The sequence below is a fragment of the Aspergillus alliaceus genome (assembly GCF_009176365.1).
Source record: "Aspergillus alliaceus strain CBS 536.65 unplaced genomic scaffold BDW43scaffold_37, whole genome shotgun sequence".
In the NCBI taxonomy this organism is placed as follows: Eukaryota; Fungi; Ascomycota; class Eurotiomycetes; order Eurotiales; family Aspergillaceae; genus Aspergillus; species Aspergillus alliaceus.
The window spans coordinates 77601-98952 of record NW_022474720.1 but is presented as its reverse complement, the minus strand read 5'-3'; the positions used below and the strand labels follow the sequence as shown (position 1 = coordinate 98952).

Genomic DNA, 21352 nt, shown 5'->3' with positions numbered 1-21352 from the left:
CTGCACCATCCAGCATACCTCGACAACCATAACCACGCGTGGAGCAGGAAATTCGAAGGTAACCTACGATGACCCGTAGCTTAAACTAGCCGTTCAAGCTAATGTGCACCAGTCCTCAGCAGAACTGCAGGTTTTGTTATACCTGATCTCAAGGCTCCATAAAAGTGATTCATTACAAGAACTTTACAGACTAAGAGAAGAATCGGAGTATGTAAAGCTACATATAGACGATGATATGTTTATTGTCATGCTCAGGGTTGTGAGGGATCTAGGATGCCGCCCATCACTCCCCCGTGGCGAAACGCAGGGGAGATCAGATGCGGAGATATACCTCCGCTAAACAAAAGGGGCTCGACGGGCAACACAACGTAGACCGGCCACTGAGCATGGCTAATTGTAGGCCACAGAAGCGTCAAGGAAGTCTACCGATCAGAACAAGGATGAAGGAAGGGTGAAATACTTGAGCTTGTCGAGAAAAACACACGTTCACTCATTTTAGCAGATACTGGTTCCGGAAAGTCAACACAAGTGCCTCAGATGATACTCGACGACGCTATCGCTAGGGCTCTGGAACCGAGTGCAACATTATCTGCGTTCAACCTCGTAGAATGGCAGCGACCTCACTGGCAAAGCGTGTGGCGAAAGAAAGAGGAGAATCACTTAGATGCTCCGTTTGGTATCAAATTCGATTCGATTCTCAGATTCCCACAAGACCAGGTTCAATCATGTATTGCACGATAGGTTCTCTCCTGAATATGCTGAATTCCACGTTCTATCTGGACTCCTTCTCCCATACAATCCTGGATGAAGTCCACGAACGAGCTCTTGAACTCATGCTCTTCCTGAGAAAATTTGTTGATCGACATCAAGCACTCGGATTGAAGGAACCTAAGATTATTGTGATGAGTGCAACTCTTGATACCGATCTTTTCGCCTCTTATTTTCAAAATCCGTCGAAAGACGGAGGTCATCTGCCTGCTCCACATGTTCATATTCCCGGTCGCGCTTTTCCTATGGGCAAACATTACCTAGATGAGATCATTGTATCTTTATTCAAGGCTTACTCTCCGCAAGCGCGGTCATTATTGGTTCATGAACCCCAGACAGCGAAATATTTGAGAAGGTATAATCTTCTAACAATACCAGAACACCCGGATTCTGATGAAAGAGAGAACGATGGAAATCAGCATTCGAATAATCCAACTGTGTCACAAGTAATTCCACCTGTTTATGGAGAGGAAGGCGCTTTGATCCCGATAGGCTTGATATGTGCCGTTATCTGCTATATTTTGTCTAGTACTGACAAAGGCTCTATTCTAGTCTTCCTCCTAGGCTTACGGCACATCATGAATGTTGAAACTGTAATTCGGAAATATGGAAAGGTTTTGGGCTGTGACTTTTCTGATGAAGGTCGTTACAGAATCATGCAACTCCATACGAACCTTGCCGATAGCGAGAAGGAGCTCTTCAGTCCGGCCACGCCAAATCACCGCCGAATTATCCTGTCTACCGACGTGGCGGAGGCTTCCATAACTATTTCAGATGTAAAATTTGTAACCGATACGGGCAAGGTAAATCAAAGAATATATGAACCACGGTCAAAGACTGCCCGGCTCGCATGTTGCCGGATAAGCCAATCTAGCTCTGCTCAGCGCGCGGGCAGGGCTGGCAGAGTTCAAGAAGGAGAGTACTTTGCTCTTTTTACGAAGGATATGCACAAGTCTTTCCGCGTCACCAGATTCCCAGGAATGATGCAGGAAGACTTGCAGCAGACGGCTTTGCAAGTGAAACGAGCAGCGTTCGCTTCCTCTATTCAGGACACTCTACGAGACTCCATTGAACCCCCGGACGAGGCCAAGGTGGACTTGGCAGTTAACAACTTGCAGCTTATGGGAGCTTTGGATGAGCGAGAGGAGCTTACTTCTCTCGGTGACGTTCTTTCAGAATTTCCTCTTGACCCATGCTGTGCAAAGCTGGTATTGCTGGACGTTATATTTCGCTGTCTTGATCCACTTCTCATTATCAGGTCAACCGGGGGTGATCAATCTCTCTTCTGCTCATCAGCAAACCAAGAGGCACGTAAAGAAGTGCATAGATCTCGTGTCTCCCGAAACACCTGGAGTGACCACCTGAGTGCGGTTAACGCATTCAAGGCGACCCGTGATGTCTGGTATCGAATGGATCGTGCAAGCGCATTCAAGTTTGCAGTATCCAAGCACATACGTTTCGACCGTGTCTGCGAAGTACTACATTCTTCCCGTCATACACTCCGGTTCCTGGCTAAGAAAAGGCTTATCCCTTGGCATGCACGTCTGGATGAGAATGTTCAGTTTGGAGGCGCCGATTTAAATACCAATTCTTGGCGTGTCCCACTTATCAAGGCGTTGTTATATCATGCCGCGTATCCCAACCTTGCAGCTCCTTCATCTGCCTCGCGCCGACGTTATTTCACCAAGACTAATGACGTAACGCACATGTCGCCCTCGTCTGTCAACTACGCAAGACGGCCAAGGTGCTTATTCTTATTCGATTCACTCAACAAGCCTTCTTTGGTGGACACATCATTTCTAATGCAAACTTCACATGTCACGCCGCTCGCTGCTTGCATTTTGGGAGGGCGACTCCAAGGGAGTGGCCGCAAAGTACACATGGACTTATGGCTAGACTTCCTTGTCCAAGCTAATAACAGGCCGAAGGTGACCGTGCGGCTAGGTTACTGGTCGAACTTCGAAAGACCTTACTAATGGTACGCTAGCCATTTCCCTCTTCCGTGACGTATTTGGCAGTCCTAACAATGATAACTAGACACTCGATGCAGCTTTCATAATCCTACGCTGCCCAGAAAACCATATACCAGACACAGGCCAGGATACGAGCTCGAGTAGATTACCCTATCTGCTCTTCGACACAATCTCTAACACTCTGATCGATATTCTAGACCGGGATGTTGATCCTGTATATTCTCAGCGCGTCAATACAGCGACACATTGGACATAATGTGAACGTCGCTCGCTACTATACGATTCAGATTTGATGGGCATTGAGCATTTGCGGGCCTTCGATTAGGGATTTGTACTGATGATCTACATACAATTGGGGGGATATATATATCATTTACCTAATTCTATCCTCGATAATGATAGTAGGCTGAACATAATAAATTTATACATTTTGCCATGTCCTTCCGCCTTACCATCGCGAAAACGTTGATCAAATACATATTCGAATCTTTTTTCTCTCTCTATCTTTTAAATTTAAGAAAAGAAAAGAAAAAGGCCAAGGAAAAAGCATAATCACCGGCATCATGTCTTTATCCAAAGCAGAAACAGATATCATACTGAACAAAGCTAATGTCGCATTAGCGCGCAGTCAACGACTCGTCGCCTCCTGGCTACCCCCGAAGACTCTGGACGAACAAACCAATAAGTCTGAAGAGGAGTTACAGCGAGAAGAGGATGAGATTTTCACTGCTGTGCCAGAAACGTATGTATATCTTCTTTTTGCTCTACAAAATTATTCACCTCTCCTCCCCAAAAAGGAAGAAAAGTCGCTATGCACCGGTATGAAATTAGCGCTGATTGGATCCTGGGCTACAGTCTAGGAGTTGGAGCACCCCTTCCGAACAAGGCAGCCGATGGAAGTTGGAATCGCACCGAACTTGGCTCCAACGATAAATTACGGAAACAGCTCCTGGGGAAGAATTACAATAAGGTCATGTCAGAGAAAAATGTAGCGGCGGGCCGGCAACCGGGTAAAGACAAAATTTCATCAGGCTCTGGCTCCGCTATGAGTCCATCTCAGATTGCAGGAAATGCAGTCTATGATGACGACGAGGAGGAAGGGCGAACGTCCATAGTCAGAAGGAAGTCAACTAAAAAGAGAAAAGCGGATCCCAGTCCGAAGGTTCTCGGGCCTGTTGAAGCCGATATCGATGGAGACGGCGAGGGTACGGCATTGGTGAAGCAACCGCCATCCCAGCTGAAGGGAAGGAAAGCTACGAGCTTCTTAGATGAAATCCTTGCTGAGCGGTCGAGGAAGAGGAAGAAGAGGTGATTTCATTATTATATACTGCTCGGTTGCTCTTGGTCATTGTATTCCAAAATACCCTGTTATCTGCTTGAAATAATTGAACGATAAGTATACAGTATACAACAATAGAATTATATACACATTTGCAACTCCACACAGCCACTTGGTTCCTTGATCTGAAGGGCCAGCCCGCCGGTTAAATCTACGTATACTCGAGAGTATAGCCACCTAGATACCAACATACATTCTCCTTTCTAAGGAATACCCAAGAACTTTTTGCCCTCCCAACTCGAGGGTAAATGATAATAAGACGAAAGAAGCCTCGGATGCTGGCGCCACCATCAATGCAACCATAATATGTCACATGCTAACATCCACGATGTCCTTTGATGTTACACAGGTATCAATGCTGGCAAAAGAGTAATCAGCACCTCCCTAAAGTTGAGTAAGAAGAAAGGACATTCAATGTCCCCTTGAAGTCAGACCGCTAAAGGAGAGAGAGTGTGTGTGTGTGTGTTTGTGTGTGTACGTGTTTATCGATCCACCAAGAATTTTGACAATTGACCAAATCCAGATATTATGGTGAATATTCCATGATATACAGTACTGAACGCTTGGCTTTGTAATGGTGAATTAATACTTGATCCCTGGTGGAATCTTCGCCGGAGACCCTAGAAAATGCATCATCATATGGGGAGAGCATAGCCAGGACAGCAAGCCAACGTTCGTCTATTCCAACCGTTTTCGTTTACGATCCTCGATCATCGCATGCTGATCCTCATCAGGCCGTTCAGCGGTGTCAGCGGGGTTCAGCAACGAATGAACATTGCTAGCCATGCTCGATCGTCTAGTTGCAGGCAAAGATGATTCATGTCGAGAGAACCTCGGACCCAATGTCCAACCGTTATCGGCGGCAGATGTGGAAACTGTTTGTTCCGGATTCAAGGGTGGGGTGGCATGACGCGATGTATCCTGCAGACGTCGTGGTGCCCCCATCTCGTACTGTGCCAAAACTTCTCTGACTTGTTGATCACTTGAAGTTGGGGTTCGATGCGGCGACGGAGACCAAGGAGCTGCTGCCGTACCCGGTTGATGAGCAGACGGGAATGGAGATACACCAGGAGGCGGCCAACCATGCTGTCGAATGTCCGCGGATGTATGTCGACGAGCCAAATTGGGCCCTGGCGGCGACGAGACAGATGAAAGAGGGTGAGGCATCGGCTGTTGTGGGGGAATGACCGTCGGGACCTGCGGGCGGTTGTAGGTTGGGGAAGAATTAGCTGCACCGATTGAACCATATCGACGAGGCGATACAGTTAGATGTGAAGGGACAGGAGGCCGAATCATGTTGGGCCTGGCCGTATCCATCATCGAAGGTCGACGACTGTCTTCCTGCGGCATTTGTCGCGGAGATAGAGGTGGCCCCGGATCGACTGATACAGTAGGGACATAGGGTTGTCGGATAGATAGGTACGGATCAGGGGGGTGTTCCAGAGCTCGCACGCTATCGAGGTGTTTTTCTAGTTCTGCCTGCATGCTGGACACTAAGGATTGTGAGAAACATTCTAAGATCCGGAGGTTCGTCCATTGTGTACTAGTACTCACCATCCCGGTATAGCAAGCTTTCACGGTCCGGAATCACACCTTGAAGAAAGCGTGAGATTGAGTGTGTCCACTTTTACATAGGTGATCAGCGATATCTGACTTATGAGGGATAGAATGTAGCCACAAGAGAAGTAAAACCTACATGATAGCATCTGCTCAAGCTCTCTGCCATAGCTAGGCATCTTGCATTGAGTGCCACATTGCCTTCTTCGGCGCGACTCAGGCGGTTGTGCATGTCATACATTGTATGCTCTAAATTCATCAAGCGAGCTTCGGTGGCATCAGCGACCGGCTCAGCTGGCGTACCAGGCTGGGAGGCGACGGCTTTATGACCCGGAAACGAGTCGCGATGAATCAACGCATGCCGCGAAGCTCGCCTCTTAATCTCTCGTAATCCAATAAGATCACCACGTTTGAAATTGCCATTACCGTGTTTGAATTCCCAAAGTGCCGAGTCTGGTGATCCGGTATGGAAGACATCGCTAACTAAGGCCCTTTATATGAGCAACAGACAAGGCATACAATTCGGTTCCCAGGCGTATAGACATACCTTTATGAAAACCATACATGTTCAATTGCCTCACGAAGGACGAGATATTGGTATGTTTGAAGTATTGGCTAGTAGACAATTAGCAAATAGCCAAGGGACCTGAAACCGTTGAAATACGAACGCAAGAACTTTAGAAAATTCGGAAGTAGGCGACATGACGAAACTGTCATTGGTGCTGGACCATGATATTAAATGCTGGATACTAGGGTCCTCTAGCATGCTGTTAGGCACTATTAGCAACAATCCTCTTGAATAGTTGTCTCTAACGAAGCATTGGGGACAACCACAAGCCAGAAGAGGCCAGAAGACGTACTTATACAGCTTATGAATAAATGCAGTTTGCACAACTTTGGGTTGCTGTGCTGCTGCTGCAGCTCCGATAGCCTGGTTGGGTGCTGCATGATTGTGCGCGTGTCCAGTTTCATTCGAGCCATTGGAAGTGGTTATAGTGTTTGCACCCGCTCGATTAGGGTCGGAACTGTTGGAGACCGAGGGTCCAGCGCCCGCTGCCGCTGCTGAAGCAGGCGTAGTGACCTCCATAGGGTCGCCCATGGGTTGATTGGAAGATGGGATGGAGGAAGAGAGGAGAGGAAGCTTTCGTGTCTTGCCTGGCGCATCTGCTGCACCAGGAAATATGGTATTTCTAGACGTGGGATCGGCGAGACCGCTCATCTCGCGAGGCGGGCGGGGGAAAAGGGCTCCGGCCAAGGGCCGCAATAGCAAGATAAGAACAAGATCGCGACTATCTCTGCGGAAATCGGGGGGAGGGCAGATAGCTAATCGTTGGTGTAAATACCGGAGAACGAGAATATCGGCAGTTGGTCGCTCGTGAACGATAGACGAACGTGGGAAGGCAGATGGTTATCACGGAGTCTGGGCCAAGAAGGCGCTGGTCAACACTTAAAGGGTCTCCGCTTCCCGAGTCATTGCGAGTTTGTTCTTCGATATATTCGTGACAATGTTGAAAGCTTCTGGTTTCCCAATTAGTACTCCTAATTGTCAAATGTTTCTCTCCTTTTTTTTATCCTGTCTCTCCCCTTTTCACCCCCTTTTCTCACAATTTGATTGGCTGCCCTATTTCCTTTTCCTTTCCTTTCAGTCTTGCTTTTCCTTTCCCCCCTGCTTTTTTCGTTTATTTTCTATTTTTTTTGTTTTCTTTTTTTCTCTTTTTTATTTTTATTTATTTATTTTTTTTTTGGAGGGAGGAGGGTGGGGGTACTTGCTGTCACTAAATAGTAGAGACTAGAGATACGGCCAAGCTCTGCGGTGAGGGGGAAAGAATGAAGAATTCAATCATACAAATGTGGTGAAAAATCTCGCGGTGGTATAAAGATCGGATCTGCAGGGAACTGCTAGTCGTTAAATAGCAGCAACTTCGTTTTCTCTCATGGGCTGGGGTTTTGTCCTTCGGGCCCAGCAACTCGGAAAATGACCAACGGGAGCTGCCGATTGATTCAATAAATTGTCTTTGTCCCTTTGTTGCAGTTTTGCAAGTCAATGAATATATTATATTAATAATTTTCGGATTGAGTGAAAAGATAAAGGAAACTTAGTTGAAGTTGAAGGGGGAGTCCCAAAGAGGAAGAGAAGAGGAAAAGAAAAAGAAAAGAGAGCAGAGGCCATTAATGACTGAAGAAGCATGCATGGATCACGGGAAGGTCTGGAACCATGCACGGGAGCCGCAGCTGTAGGCACTACTACTCTACTAGGAGAATCACCCTGGAGCCACGTAGTCTGCTTATTATCAATATTTTATACTTCTCCACAATACAACAACAACCCCATTAAACATAATGGATCCTAGAGTACAGGATATTCTCACCCGATTCAAGGATTTAAACTCCCCTTCTGCTCGTCGAGCTGTGTAAGCGAACGAAAAGAGAAACAGAAAAAAGACGAGAAAAGAAAAGAAATTGTCTTACCTCTATCTATTCTTGTATATATAGCTGATCATGGACACTATATATTTAGGTACTATCATCTCTTAGAGCAGATGCATCCTCATGAATGGCGTGATGTACGTGATCGAATGACTCAGGTTTCCTTTCAGAAAGATATTTTGGGCAACCTGCCTATGGAGATTGCAGTGCAGATTGCCAAGTATTTTGATTTGGCAGAATTCCATTTGTTTCGGAGAGTATTTACCACCATCCCCTTTCACCCCAAACAAAACCTGACATGACTTGATAGGTCTCCAAACGATGGAATCATCTGCTTTCTTCCACGCTATTTCGTGGTGCTGTGTTCCATCGGTACACCGGACACATTTGTAGCTCCATTGCGACAGAATCCCCCGATGCATTCACACAGTATGCCAAACAACGTGTCCGCTTAGAACGCGGACAACCAGTCTCTCAAATCTATAATTCCCCGTGTTTGCCACTACCAAGTCCAACCGGCTCAGCTGGTCTTGACTTTTCGAGTGGAAGGTATGCGTGGATCGAAGACGCCGTAGTTCATGTCCATAGCCTCCACTCAAGTACGACGCGGAGCTTCTGCACAGAAAACCGAGATTCGTTTACTACGCTGCGTGTCTCTGAATCTATTGTTGCAGGGATTACACTACACGGGTAAGTGTAGATGCATCCGCCTTGTACTTCATTCTTGACATTCACAGCTTCATGCTCACCTGGAATTAAGATTCTGTCATGTCTGGTGTCTTAAATCCAGCGATTCAGCACATTTCCGTCTGCCGTCACTACAGTGGAAGTACTTTGTTGTCCGTGGGGTGAACGTCGCCATGGCATTCAGCGGCATGACCAGCGAGAAAGACTTCATCATACACTGGCATTTCGACTCCCGTGTGGCTCGCACGTTCAATATTGCCAACAAGTTAGCATATATTGATGTGAATCCTTATACAGGTACTCTGATCACTGTCCACCTCGAGGAAAACGTGGGGTCCAATATTTCTGCGCATACCCGTTTCTGTCCCGCCGTATTTGCTCAATTACAAGTCATCAAATATCCACTTAAGGACTTTTCTGGTGGTGCTCGGCCCTCATCTTACACCATCACACTGCCCTCGATCGCAGTCCCAACCTCGCTTGTGGAAATAGATGCCAATTTGTCCTTCGAGATTGGAAATACGATGGGTATATTATCGGTCCGACCAGAGGGCTGTCTTGCAGAAACGGCTCATGGTATCGTCGCTATTATTTACAACCCAGAAACCGACAAGGTTAACGTAAACATCGTGTGCTCAGAGAATTCGCCATTCATGCCTTTATGCATGACATCTATCGGCGACAACATTCTTTACTATATCAAAAATGACAATGGTAAACCTAAGATCTGGATTTCCAATCCAGACGCTGCTATCCCTCACCGGCCTGCCAAATGCATGAACCCTCAGTTACCAAGAGAGGCATCCAATAGGGTCTGTTCGTATGGGACTAATTTCACTCTCAGAGGGGATGGCGACTTCATTTTGATGATCGATCAGAACAGGCTGAAAGTGTGGTGTTTTGATGACAACATATATCTACCCGGCGCGGTTCCACTAGAAAGAACCTGAACCATCGTAAAATATTTTTAGTGCTGAATAACGGGCGCGCGATTTGCTCTTCAGTTTCCAAGGCACAGCCCTTGCCCCTAGGCCTCGTTCTCAGATAGGAGGCCTTGGTACAAAACTACGTATGTTCGGTCTTGTCTATAAGGCTGGCGGTATGTATTAGAGATTCTATACTCAGAAAGGGCGTGTTAAGCGGAATAGTTCGAGAATACAAGAACAAAGGAAATGGACGATATACAGGAACATCAATGAATGCTCTATTAAAATGCCTCCCACGACTCTCCTGGGTTTGTCTGAAATCATTCTTCACTAGCCGGCTTTCTTATTGCCTATCCAGCGGCCCATCCACTGTGGAGAAAAACTCTCACTTAGCATGAAAACTTGATGAGAACGATCGCCAAACCATCTCGACTTGCCCTGGTCAAAGGACCACATACACTGATAATACACCTTCCCCAACAGGAACTGGCAGGAAGCAAATTCAGAGAAAAATAGAGAGTACCCACAAGCGAAAGAAGATCATTGAAGGAGTCTTAACGTGGCACGAAGCTTAGATACCAAGTGTGAACTCCACACCGACGTCGATTTCGCGGGCCATCTTGACAACCTTGGAGAATTGGACAGATTTCTCAGCAGCATTCTGGAGATCCTCAATAGAAAAGATCTTCAGACCAGACTCGTTAAGCTACAAAAATGTTAGTATATCTAGAAAAGAAGAAATAAAAATAGCACGTAAATGCGTGTTTTCATACCAGCTTGTGGGCCTGCTCCATGTTGGTACCCTGTAAACGAGCAACGATAGGAGTGCGTAGTCCCATTTCGTTCACAACATTGATCAAGCCCTGAGCGATGGCATCACAGCGAACAATACCGCCAAAGATGTTAACAAAGATGGCCGACACCTTAGGATCGCTGGTGATAAGCTCGAAAGCAGATTTGATGGCGGCAGGGGTAGCACCACCACCAACATCAAGGAAGTTGGCAGGGTTACCACCGTTAAGCTTGATAATATCCATGGTGGCCATGGCAAGACCAGCGCCGTTCACTAAATCTGTGGTTAGCATAGCCGAGAGGAGTGATCCATGATCAGTTCTTACCTAAGCAGCCGATGTCACCATCAAGCTTGATGAAATTCAATCCATGCCTATCACGTCGTTAGTACATACATCAAAGCTCATGTTTGTATTATTAGATATGACATACTCAGCAGCCTTGACCTCATCAGGATCTTCCTGAGTGGTATCTCTCCACGAGAACACTTCCTGTTGTCTGAATTCTGCATTCTCATCGAAACCCAATTTAGCATCCATAGCCATTACCTGGTGGTCAGAGGTCTCTGACAGAGGATTGATCTCGATTTGGGTAGCATCCTTATCCATGAAGACCTTGTAAAGCTTCTGAATCGTGTCCTTGGCCTCCGGGATGCACTGCTCGGAGAAACCGAGCTCAGTAGCAATCTTGCCCGCAATTTCATTAGTGACGCCGGTCTTGATGTCAATGGGGGTTGTGATAATAGCTTCGGGGTTCTCCTTGGCAACAGCCTCGATGTCCATACCACCCTGTGAAGAGGCGACAATGACGGGACTCTGTGACTGACGGTCCATGAGAACAGCCAGGTAGAACTCACGGCGAGCAAACTTGCGCTCGCAGATATACACAGCATTGCAAAGACGGCCGGCTGCTCCGGTCTGCTTCGTAATGAGTTTGTGCCCAATCATTTGACCAGCGAACATCTTGGCTTCAGTAGGCCTGGAGGATTATCCCGCGTCAGAACAACAACCGGTACACCCAAACAAAAAGCCAGACTCACGAGTAGATAACACGCACACCGCCCTTGAGGCCATTGTCGAAACTACCCTTACCACGGCCACCAGCAAGAACTTGAGCCTTGATGACCATGTCATCATTGCCTAACACCTTGCATCTTAGCAAACCACGATCTATGCTGGCTGGGGAATAAAATCGTACCGAGGGACTTGGCAACGGCTTCCGCTTCCTCTGCAGAGTGAGCAACCTCTCCCTTGGGCATTCCTACGCCATACTGAGTATCCGATCAGTTACTTCTGCGGGACAGAAAATTCAAGGTATCCAGTAAATCCGTACCGACTTGAGGAGCTTCGCGGACAGATGTTCGTGAATCGACAAGTTTCTCTGTTGCTGGCCAAGACGAGATTGAACGGAAGTCTCCTATACATAATCCCAATGTCAATTGATGATTATTATAAAACTCATTTCTGAGAATCTCACCGTCGCAGCTCTGAAAGCTGCCGCGACTGGTCTGCTGCGGGCGAGCTTGAACATGGTGAAAAAGAATTAAAAAGAGGGGAGAGGGTTCAAAAAGAGCTCGTCGAAGGGGCGCAAAGGGAAGGGAAGACTAGTGAGGTCTTGAAGAGTGGCGGTTTGCCCGGTAGTGTTGGGGAGTTGATGTGAGAACAGCTTTCTTTTTCGCGGCCGCACTCGGGATACTGACGGTCTTTTGCCTTGAGTATGGATCAGGGTCACCTGATAAGCCAACCAGCGTGCATCTCGGGATGACTAATTGGCTCGGGACGCGAATATCACGGAACGATACGTAACTAATATCTTTTCTACTATTCGGGCACTGAGTGTAGCAGGTTTGATCTTACCTAGGTTTAACTGATGGAGGACTACGGGTAATTTCTCTGAAAGATATAAGAGAGCTATAAATGTGCTAGACCCTATCCCTATCGAAACATTCATATTCTCCGTGTCAACGTTATTTGCATTTGCTAACCGGCAAATAATTCAAACGGCTGTAACGCCTACTATTTCTGGTACTTGTTTGTCGCGCTATTTGGGATAGATATACGAATTAGTACCGTACAAGGCTCCTTTGCATGACTTTTTTTCGGTCTGCTGCTGCCGGGGAACAGGGTCTCCGACTTGGATACTATTTTGGTGTCGAATATGTAGGTGGAAGCGAATCATGTCAAGAAAAGGAAAGAAGAAAAAAGATCTTGATTTTCATTTTCCACGCAACTCCCTCAACTTATAGAGTTTGAACATTCGCGCCAATGCGTAGTGGAAAATGCCAGTCCAAGCCCAACCTCCAGAGAGGAACCAAATAATCCAGCTCTTGTTGCCTTCCCATATCCAGCTCTTGCGGCCTTGAGCCCATGGCCATAACCAACGCCATGGTGCCGAGCCATACAAAATCTGTGCAACAACGCTCCTTGCGTATGCGGTGTGTGGCATTGCACCGTCCTGGCTGTGCGTCACTCGACGGTTATACTCATCCTCAATCGGAGCATACAAGGAATTAGATGCCAAGGTACGTTTCACACGAGCAATACGAGATTGCACACCCCCAGTAATAATTGTTGTCACATTCACACTGTCTAAGTTAATGCCAACTATAGGGTTTAGAAGAGGGGGGCTGATCACGCACCCAAAAGGAGCTAGTTCTACCCTGAGAGTGTCACTGAATGAATGTAACGCAGCTTTTGAGGCATTGTACACCGATCCAAAAACGTATGGGATAATCTTGATGCAATTAATGCCATTTGTGACCAAGGTAGGTATTTCGTAGACTTACACCGGCGATAGAACCAATCTGAACGATAGTACCCCGAGCTTTCTTGAGTAGGGGCAGAAATGTTTGGCAGATGTTGATAACTGAGAATAAGTTCGTCTCAAAGGTCGCACGAGCCTCGGCGAGGTCTACCTCCATGGCAGGAACAGTATAGTCTGTGATTCATGAGCCATTCCTTTTCTCTTATACTACAGCGTAGTTCAGGATATAGATCTTAAACAGACGTACTTCGTCCCCTAGAGATCCGCATCAGCCCTCTGTCCACTTTGCAGTCGATATTAACTCACGCATTATTGACCAAATAATCCAGTCCTTTGCCGCCAAGCCTTTCTCGTACTTCTACATAGCATGACTGAACGCTCTCTGGGTCATCTACGATAAGGCTCAATGTTTCAATACCGAGAGCCGCCAAATTTTCAAGTGCTCCAGCATCTCTCGCTGTCGCGAACACGCGTAAACCTTGCCGATAGAATTCGAGCGCGAGCGCATTTCCTATCCCACCAGGGGAGCAACTGTATAATAAGCCATGTGAGCATCAAGAACGTTGGTACTGCACCGCTAGTATAAAATGTACTGTTCACACTGCACCACTTAATCAACCTGGGGGTTCCCTGCTGTAATAATCTTACCCTGTAATTAGCACAGACCTTCGCTTATTGTCTATTGCCATTGCTCCCTAATAGAAGTAGCAGTTTAGGGTATAGAGAATGAATATTTGTTAATCATTACACAGTGCTCTAGAGAAAGAGAAGGGTGTTCATACTTATAACTTTAGTACCTCGGCAATTTGACCTGGGTAATCTGTCTGTGAAAGTGTGGATTAACGATACCTCTCCTAGTTAGTACTTCAACGGATTAGTGACTCGGTGACCTAGTCCATAACGTACTTTACCACCTGCCGCCCGATACCGCCTACCGCCCGATTTCCCAACACCAACACCACGTTGAAAATGAGGCTTTAAGAGCCACATACAATTAGAACTATACAGAGATCTTTTAAAGTAATATAATTGAACTCCTAATACGCCTATATAACTGTTTGTTTTTTCTAGTTCCGAAAGCGCTGTGGTAGGCAGATTTGCCTTCGACGATTTATGGTGGGAGGGGCCTAGGCGCTGGGGTAGTAATAACTTCTTGATTCTTTGATTTTGAGGTTGCTGGGGGCTTCTTCTTGCCTATTCTGGCTGTTTTGAAGTCATTTTGAAGCTGTACAGATACTTCCTTAGCCAGGCGCTCCTCCTTTTGGTTTTTCTTTTTCTCTGTCTCCAGGAGACAAGCTTCTCGTACAGAGGCTCTTATATCTTTCTGCTCTTATAATTTTCTTTATTTCCCTTCTTTTACCTGTTGGCGGTGTGGCTTTTCTTTCTCTTTTGGGGCCTTAGTAAGCTATACTTGCGAGTCTTCTCCTGGTCAAGCTACTGAACTTGATAGACCTTGCTTGGAGAGTAAAAGATCGCACTATCACTCTTAGAGGCCTAGATTTCAAACTGTAGAGATTTACCCCGCTGGCACCGCTTTTTCTTATTCTTAAATGTCTATCTAAGGCCTGTATTCTCCATTTTAAGCAGGATATTCTCTGTAGAGAGATAGTATATAGTCTGGCTTAACTTATTAATATTTTTATCTTTAATACTAGCAAAGATCTTTCTAATAAGCCACTTGTTCTTTCTCTAATCTTCTGCTTATAAAACAGATCTAGAAGAGTCACTAGAAGAGGGCTGTTAGTTCTCTATCTCCCTAATATAGGTCAATATAATCTCAGGATTAAAGGGCTATAAGCTAACTGATCTCTATATACTTTCAATATTTCTTGTAGATAGGGCTTTCTTCCATGCAGGCTAAAATAGCCTGAAGAAGTCCCGCTTTATAATTGAGCTTAGGCCCTGGTGTTCTTACAGATAAGCCTCTAAACTGTTGCTATAAGCAATTGTAAGTGACCTAAAGATACTGATACTAGCGATTGTAAGAAATAAGTAGAATAAGATAGATAAGTAGCTATAAGAATTCTATTGGCTTCATAATAGTTTTGTTACAGATCGAATAGCGATTCGGCCTGATGACTGTATAGGATACCCTGACCCAGGTGCATAGACAATCGGCCACCGATGAGGAATATCAGGCCACACGACAGATTGGGTTCAAGGGGATTCTGAATCCTTTAGGCATGGTGCCTTTAAATATAAATTAGCGAATCGTTAGCAGTAGTAGGAAATCAAGAATCAGTCTCCTGTCTGAATAGTATCTACTGCCTGCCTTTGACCTCTCTCTTTCTTTTAGCCTACGTACCCTTACCTAGTTGACAGGTCCTCTAGATATACCGCGCCTGGGAAATCAACTCCGGAGTTGATCATAGTGGATCTTTTTATCTAGTGGAAACCTACGTATCGAATTGATAATCCCAGGAGTAATCCTTTACATTTTCTTAGTAAATTTTCTCAGTATCTTATATATACAGTAAAGATCTCTTGCTGATTGCTTATTTAGGTAATCCAAAAGCTCTCTAGTTAGCTATTAAGCAATTGCTGCCTTTTATATTGTTGCTTCCTTAGCTACTGAACTCCGCGGTGATACCTTAAGAGAGTTATTTAGTTAACACCAAATTGATTTGCAATTTCAGTATAGGTAAAGGATTCTCCTAGATTTAAGAAGTCGATTACTTCTATCGCTGCTTTCAGAGAATCCATATTGAGTGAGTTATGGAGGTTTAAAAATCTACGATTGTTTAGTCGGTGAGGAGATATTTTGGGCGGCAGGTGGTAAAGTACGGTAACGGGATTGGCCTTCCTCCTCGGGATTAGCGCTATTACTTCAGTCATGTGCATGCCATCTCCCTTTTGTGTAGAATACATACCTTAGGGTACATCGATAAGTATTCTCTGCTGGATCTGTTATATTGTATGGTCACTTGAAGTATTAGAAGTAAATCAATGCTCATTAATTTGATACCTTAGTTAGTATGCAGTCACAGCATTGCTTCCCGGAATTGTGCTATCTGTGTTCGCACTGTACAGTACACTCACTACTTATTGCGCTCAATATCGTAGGTATAATCGTCAACTAGGGGCTATTTTAAGCGTATGGAGCGAGTGTTGCGATCTCGATTCAATGAAGCCTTTGAGCTGCGTATGGGAGAATGAACCACTCATCAACAGCCTATACAATACATACTCAATTCCGTAATGTGGTATATGCATTCTAAAGTTTGGGGATCAAAAGTGGCACACATACTCTCATGGCTTTTCCCATTGGCACTACAGCTGCATATGTAGTGGCTCGAAGACTATATCTTAAAATTTAGTAATAAAGACCGGAGACGCTAGAAGCTCAAGCATTAGAGCCGTGAATCTCCAAAACCCCCCCCCTTCCTCTCACACCTCTTCTCTTTTTCCTTTTCCCCTCTCGCTCTCTCTCTGTCTCTCTCTATACTTAGAAAGCGAGTGTAGGATATGATTTGCCTGTACTAGATGGCTACAGCATCATTCTCAACAAGTTCTCGATTCGAGTAGAGCGATGATCTACTTTCCCCACCCACCAAAGAACATCGTGCCGATACCCGAGAAAGCCAAGCGGATTTGCTCTTCCTGACACATTACTCCGTGATTTCTCTCTTGCGACTAGGGGTGCGGTGGCAAAGATTTCAGTTAAAGGCATCTACTTTCTCGTTATCTATAACCATTTAACCTGAGGATCTACATATATGGCTTAGGATCGCTCTCTCGCCCATGCCCCTGGTCTAGGTTGTCGTGGACAGGTATACTAACTACTTAAAGTCGGCTAACTTACCACCTATTACTGAGTACCCAGCAATGCTTGTTTCGATTGTTGTGGCTAACACAGTGCATGCCAAGCAGAATCTATCGAAAAATCTTCTTCATTTATTGTCAAGGTTGCCTTCCCTTCATACGGGAATTGCACACACTGGCAGTCATCTCCATACACATCGCGGAGCTGTACTCCGCACAGGACTTCTAATCGTGCGTTTTTCTATACTAAAAAAAAAAAGAAGAAGAAGAAGGGAGAACGATCACGAATTGAAATTCCCGCCTGGGACATCCTACCCATAAGGGACGTCTTGCTTCTTCACTCGAGCCTCCTTCTATGCCACTAGCGCTTTCTCTATCCACTGTGTGAAGTAGAGGTTCACTTTGGCAGCCTAAAGGCACAACGAAGCGTATCATCCTAAGTTGAGGAGAGGTAGCGGTGAGGAGGAAAGAGGAAGGAAGGCCACTATATCCAAGCTATAATTGCAGAAAGGAGATCTGACCTTTGTTCTGGGAATGACGCTGAAGTTCGAACTTTCACGTCCTAGACATATGCGAAAACCGGGAGATGATGGCTACCGTACCCCCACGATCGAAGATGCTGAGGATTATGTGTCGGCGCAAAGGGATGAAAACTCGCTATATCCATCTGGCATCTGGGAGCCCCAGGCTCATTCCTCAGCGCTAGAATCGCCGCATAGTTCCTCATATCACAAAGCTGAAGGAGATGGCATCACAGATGTAGGTCGTGTGCTTCATCGCCAAAACGGGCCCGACAATTCAACAGTAGTCCTCAGCTGGAAGCAACGGATACGTCACTTTACTTGGGCGTACTTCACGTTGACAATGGCAACCGGCGGGATTGCTAACGTCCTGTATACCAGTAAGTTCTGAGGTGCCTCTGATCTATGAGTCGTAGTTGTGCTTACCACAAATCAGTACCTTATAGATTCCGAGGGCTGCAGACAATTGGTATTATCTTCTTCCTGTTCAACATTGTTCTATATGCCACCATCTGGAGTCTGTTGGCCATGCGGTTTTACCTCTACCCATATACATTCAAAGCTTCCTTCTTGCATCCAACAGAGTCACTGTTTTTCCCAGCCTCTGTGGTTTCATTTGGTACAATCCTAATAAATGTCTCGCAGTACGGGCCAGACAACACAGGACCTTGGCTTGCACGTGCCGTTGAGATTTTATTTTGGATCGACGCATGCCTTGCTATTATCTTCTCTGCCGGTATCTATCTTCTGCTGTGAGTCTTGTCACCCTCTGCTAAAATACTGGTAAGGTATGCTGTTTATTCTGACGTCGAAATAGATGGTCTACACAAACTTTCACCATTGCCCAAATGACACCAATCTGGATATTTCCCGCATACCCTTTGCTGATCATCGGTCCCCATGCCGGTATATTGAGTTCGAAGCTTGAATCGTCTCGCTTATTACCCATTATAATTGGTGGCACAACTATTCAGGGAGTTGGTTTCCTGGTCTCCCTAATGGTGTATTCTGCCTTTATATATCGATTGATGTCACAAAAACTTCCCAGAGAGAACGTCCGACCCGGTATGTTTGTCTCTATTGGTCCTAGTGCTTTCACGGTTGCTGGGGCTGTGAATATGGCCGCGAACGCTGAGAGGTGTTTTCCTGGTGATTTCATGGGCAACGGGCCTTTAGCCGCATATGTGTTTCGAGTTGTTGTCAATTTTTCTGCCTTGTGGCTATGGGGGTACGACTTCACCACAGTTCTCGCTCCTGTCTTTTGGCCTTTGGCTGATTCACGCATAGCTTAGCGATCTTCTTCTTTTTCATAGCGAGCTTCGCTCACTGGTCAACTATAGGGCCAGGTCGAATGGTCTTTACCATGGGGTGGTTTTCATTTGTCTTTCCGAATACTGCACTAATCACAGCGACATTTGCTATTGGCCATGCATTCTCCTGCAAGCCAATTCAGGTTGTCGGATGTGCTATGGTCATTCCCCTTCTGCTAATGTACATATTTGTCTGCTATATGATGATCCGTGCCATCGTGTTACGTCATATCCTGTGGCCTCAGAAAGGTGAAGATAAAGATGAGGGTGGATTTGAGATCAATCAGATCAAGCCGGAATCTTCAGGCGATCATAGCCCTGCATGAGATTGCGCACTCGAGTCCGCAAAGATGATGACGGTATATGTTTACGATTTAGCCGCATTCCTACCTTAGCACCGAATTTTCCTTCTTCGTCTTTGAAACCAACGTAGGAAAGAAGCCCTTGTTGTACTAGCCAGCCCTTCATGTGTAGTACATAAGACGCTACGTCAAGCACGTACATCATGAGCGTGGCATGTAACCACGACTACCTGGTACCTGTGTTGGTAGCCGCATCTCATCCGATACTCAAGGGTACTACTACAGTCTAGTGCTTGTAGGTACTTTTACTTCACTAATTATCTCGATGGTTTGACTCGATACGTTGAGGTGATCGATTGAGTTCAAGAGTGTCAAGTCAACTACCTACATAAAATATGAACTTGCCCCGGATCTCCCCACCCAACATGGAAGGTGGTAACGCGTACCTAGATATGGATTGGAGGAAGTTGAACTGAACTAATCCACAACAGCAATAGACTAACCGAAAAGGGCCACTTATGTTAATTCTGATAGGCTCTTTTCACTCCCACTAGCCGTATATAGTAAGGTTGTTGTAGCGCCCAGGTGGGCTGTGGACCCTTTTTTAATGTTCCATGCTTTCCTATCGCCAGGCGTGGGATGCGGGAACTTAAATAAGAAAAAAAAAAATTGTAACGCAGAATGAATTTTTTTCCTTCCCTTTTATCTACCCCCCTAGTGTGGCATAGACATAACTTGAAGCACTAATTTATTTAAAACACTTCCATAATTGCATATCAGACGTATATCTGTTCCACCAATACATTTGATACAAAGCAAACATCGCCAATATGTCGCAAAAGGTTTATGTCACCTATAACCAGGTATGGACTTTTGGTTTTTGAGTTTGACTGGCCATTTGTGTGGCTGCCTCAGCCTCCTATATCCTGATGCCATGCTTGCATATGTCAATCATGTATCCGAGTCGATAGCTCTAGGATGGCAAGCAGTCATTTTTTCGCTACGTCAACATCCTGTCGATCTTTCATAGGACAATTTGCTAATACGTTAAACCGACTAGGTTCACAAGCTATGCCAATCTTCGGCTGATAACATCCTGAATAACTTCCACCCCAATCTTATGATTGCTATCGGCGGCGGTGGATATGTCCCTGCCCGTATTCTCCGGTATGCTCGATGACTTGCCGGTACCAAAAGCATTTGCCTAAACTGACACTCAAACAGGTCTTTCCTCAAACGTGCCGGCGAACCCAACATCCCCATTCAAGCCATTGGTCTGTCACTCTACGAGGATCTCGGCCGTGGTGATCCCGAGGAGGTTCCTGGGACTAAGGTGACTCGGACACAATGGTTGGACCTCAGTTCTCTGGAGATGGCCAATCTTATTGGCAAGAACATACTTATTGTCGATGAGGTCGACGACACCCGGACCACTTTGGAGTATGCGGTTCGCGAACTTCAGAAAGACGTTGAGGAGGCACAGAAGCAGCTTGGACGAGAGGGCGAAAGGACGAATTTCTTTGTTTTTGTGCTTCATGTAAGTTATTCTTGGAGCATCAGCATCCTGTACCACGCTATTTGCCAGACTCAACGCTAAATCTGCCAACAGAACAAGAACAAAGCTAAGAAGGGAGTGCTGCCTGCGGATATGATGGATTCTGGCCGCTATCATGCCGCTGTCACAACTGAAGATGTTTGGATCTGTTATCCGTGGGAAGCAAAGTACGTGATTATGCTAATGATGAAGACCAGTCCTCGACTTCTGGTAGCTGACATAGTTAACAGGGATATTGACGAACATGACGCCTTGGCTAAGGAGAACCCTCTCTTCTAAAACTTTTCCTTTAATCTCTTATATGCATTTGCTTAGTGCCCGTGCATTTTCGCTTTCATTTGCTTGCATATAGCCCTTTATTTATGACCAGAAGCTGGCTGGGCATGTCACGATACAAACGGTGTTTTTGACGATGATTGATAGAAATGGAATGAAATAAATAAAATATATCAGGACCGCTCGATACACCAAACGGCGCAACTTCTTAGTTGAAGAAAAGGCGGTGCTTACGATACAAGACGACAGAACATGTTTCTCTCCTTTCGAAAATCTATGTTCCCTAATTCGGGGACTCCCTTCCCATAATTACCCATCCTTTCCAATGTTTTCCTTACAACAATTTATTGATCTAATGGCTAGGCCTTTGGCCTTTCTGATATAAGCCTTGTAT

General features: G+C 45.7%; 8 protein-coding genes across 8 annotated transcripts; 5 read left to right on the top strand and 3 right to left on the bottom strand.

The window, feature by feature from the left end:
* The first annotated feature begins 112 nt into the window (after nt 1-112).
* BDW43DRAFT_144453 (P-loop containing nucleoside triphosphate hydrolase protein) lies at nt 113-2887 on the top strand. Its single transcript, XM_032038359.1, has 2 exons — nt 113-2746; nt 2806-2887. The coding sequence occupies exon 1, from the start codon at nt 609-611 to the stop codon at nt 2742-2744; it is 2136 nt and encodes a 711-aa protein (XP_031897884.1). The 5' UTR covers nt 113-608; the 3' UTR covers nt 2745-2746; nt 2806-2887.
* A 417-nt stretch (nt 2888-3304) lies between these two features.
* On the top strand, nt 3305-4053 carry BDW43DRAFT_313379 (DUF3245 domain-containing protein; the record flags this gene model as incomplete). Its single annotated transcript, XM_032047583.1, has 2 exons — nt 3305-3483; nt 3597-4053. 2 exons carry the CDS (start codon nt 3305-3307, stop codon nt 4051-4053), a joined length of 636 nt encoding a protein of 211 aa, XP_031897883.1.
* Nucleotides 4054-4160: 107 nt separating this feature from the next.
* On the bottom strand, nt 4161-6999 carry BDW43DRAFT_144389 (HSF-type DNA-binding-domain-containing protein). Its single transcript, XM_032038358.1, has 6 exons — nt 6498-6999; nt 6306-6404; nt 6185-6252; nt 5777-6120; nt 5635-5704; nt 4161-5573 (listed from the first exon to the last, which is right to left on the bottom strand). Exons 1-6 carry the CDS (start codon nt 6854-6856, stop codon nt 4759-4761), a joined length of 1755 nt encoding a protein of 584 aa, XP_031897882.1. The 5' UTR covers nt 6857-6999; the 3' UTR covers nt 4161-4758.
* Nucleotides 7000-7977: 978 nt separating this feature from the next.
* Nucleotides 7978-10124, top strand: BDW43DRAFT_320915 (F-box domain protein; the record flags this gene model as incomplete). The annotated part of the gene is made up of 4 exons (XM_032049207.1): nt 7978-8048; nt 8156-8321; nt 8375-8754; nt 8825-10124. The coding sequence occupies 4 exons, from the start codon at nt 7978-7980 to the stop codon at nt 9699-9701; spliced, it is 1494 nt and encodes a 497-aa protein (XP_031897881.1). The 3' UTR covers nt 9702-10124.
* BDW43DRAFT_320909 (succinate--CoA ligase (GDP-forming) subunit beta) lies at nt 10125-11999 on the bottom strand (the record flags this gene model as incomplete). The annotated part of the gene is made up of 8 exons (XM_032049205.1): nt 10125-10383; nt 10451-10743; nt 10796-10842; nt 10902-11447; nt 11509-11608; nt 11667-11739; nt 11802-11885; nt 11946-11999. 8 exons carry the CDS (start codon nt 11997-11999, stop codon nt 10249-10251), a joined length of 1332 nt encoding a protein of 443 aa, XP_031897880.1. The 3' UTR covers nt 10125-10248.
* Nucleotides 12000-12379: 380 nt separating this feature from the next.
* On the bottom strand, nt 12380-14048 carry BDW43DRAFT_283319 (SDR family oxidoreductase). Its single transcript, XM_032042742.1, has 6 exons — nt 13881-14048; nt 13539-13763; nt 13480-13487; nt 13255-13406; nt 13108-13202; nt 12380-13053 (listed from the first exon to the last, which is right to left on the bottom strand). The coding sequence occupies exons 1-6, from the start codon at nt 13919-13921 to the stop codon at nt 12684-12686; spliced, it is 891 nt and encodes a 296-aa protein (XP_031897879.1). The 5' UTR covers nt 13922-14048; the 3' UTR covers nt 12380-12683.
* A 3516-nt stretch (nt 14049-17564) lies between these two features.
* On the top strand, nt 17565-19151 carry BDW43DRAFT_301948 (putative C4-dicarboxylate transporter/malic acid transport protein; the record flags this gene model as incomplete). Its single annotated transcript, XM_032045150.1, has 4 exons — nt 17565-17895; nt 17952-18267; nt 18333-18743; nt 18803-19151. 4 exons carry the CDS (start codon nt 17565-17567, stop codon nt 19149-19151), a joined length of 1407 nt encoding a protein of 468 aa, XP_031897878.1.
* A 688-nt stretch (nt 19152-19839) lies between these two features.
* BDW43DRAFT_283307 (xanthine phosphoribosyltransferase) lies at nt 19840-21343 on the top strand. Its single transcript, XM_032042741.1, has 5 exons — nt 19840-19990; nt 20188-20294; nt 20352-20664; nt 20737-20849; nt 20913-21343. Exons 1-5 carry the CDS (start codon nt 19958-19960, stop codon nt 20959-20961), a joined length of 615 nt encoding a protein of 204 aa, XP_031897877.1. The 5' UTR covers nt 19840-19957; the 3' UTR covers nt 20962-21343.
* The last annotated feature ends 9 nt before the right edge of the window (nt 21344-21352 follow it).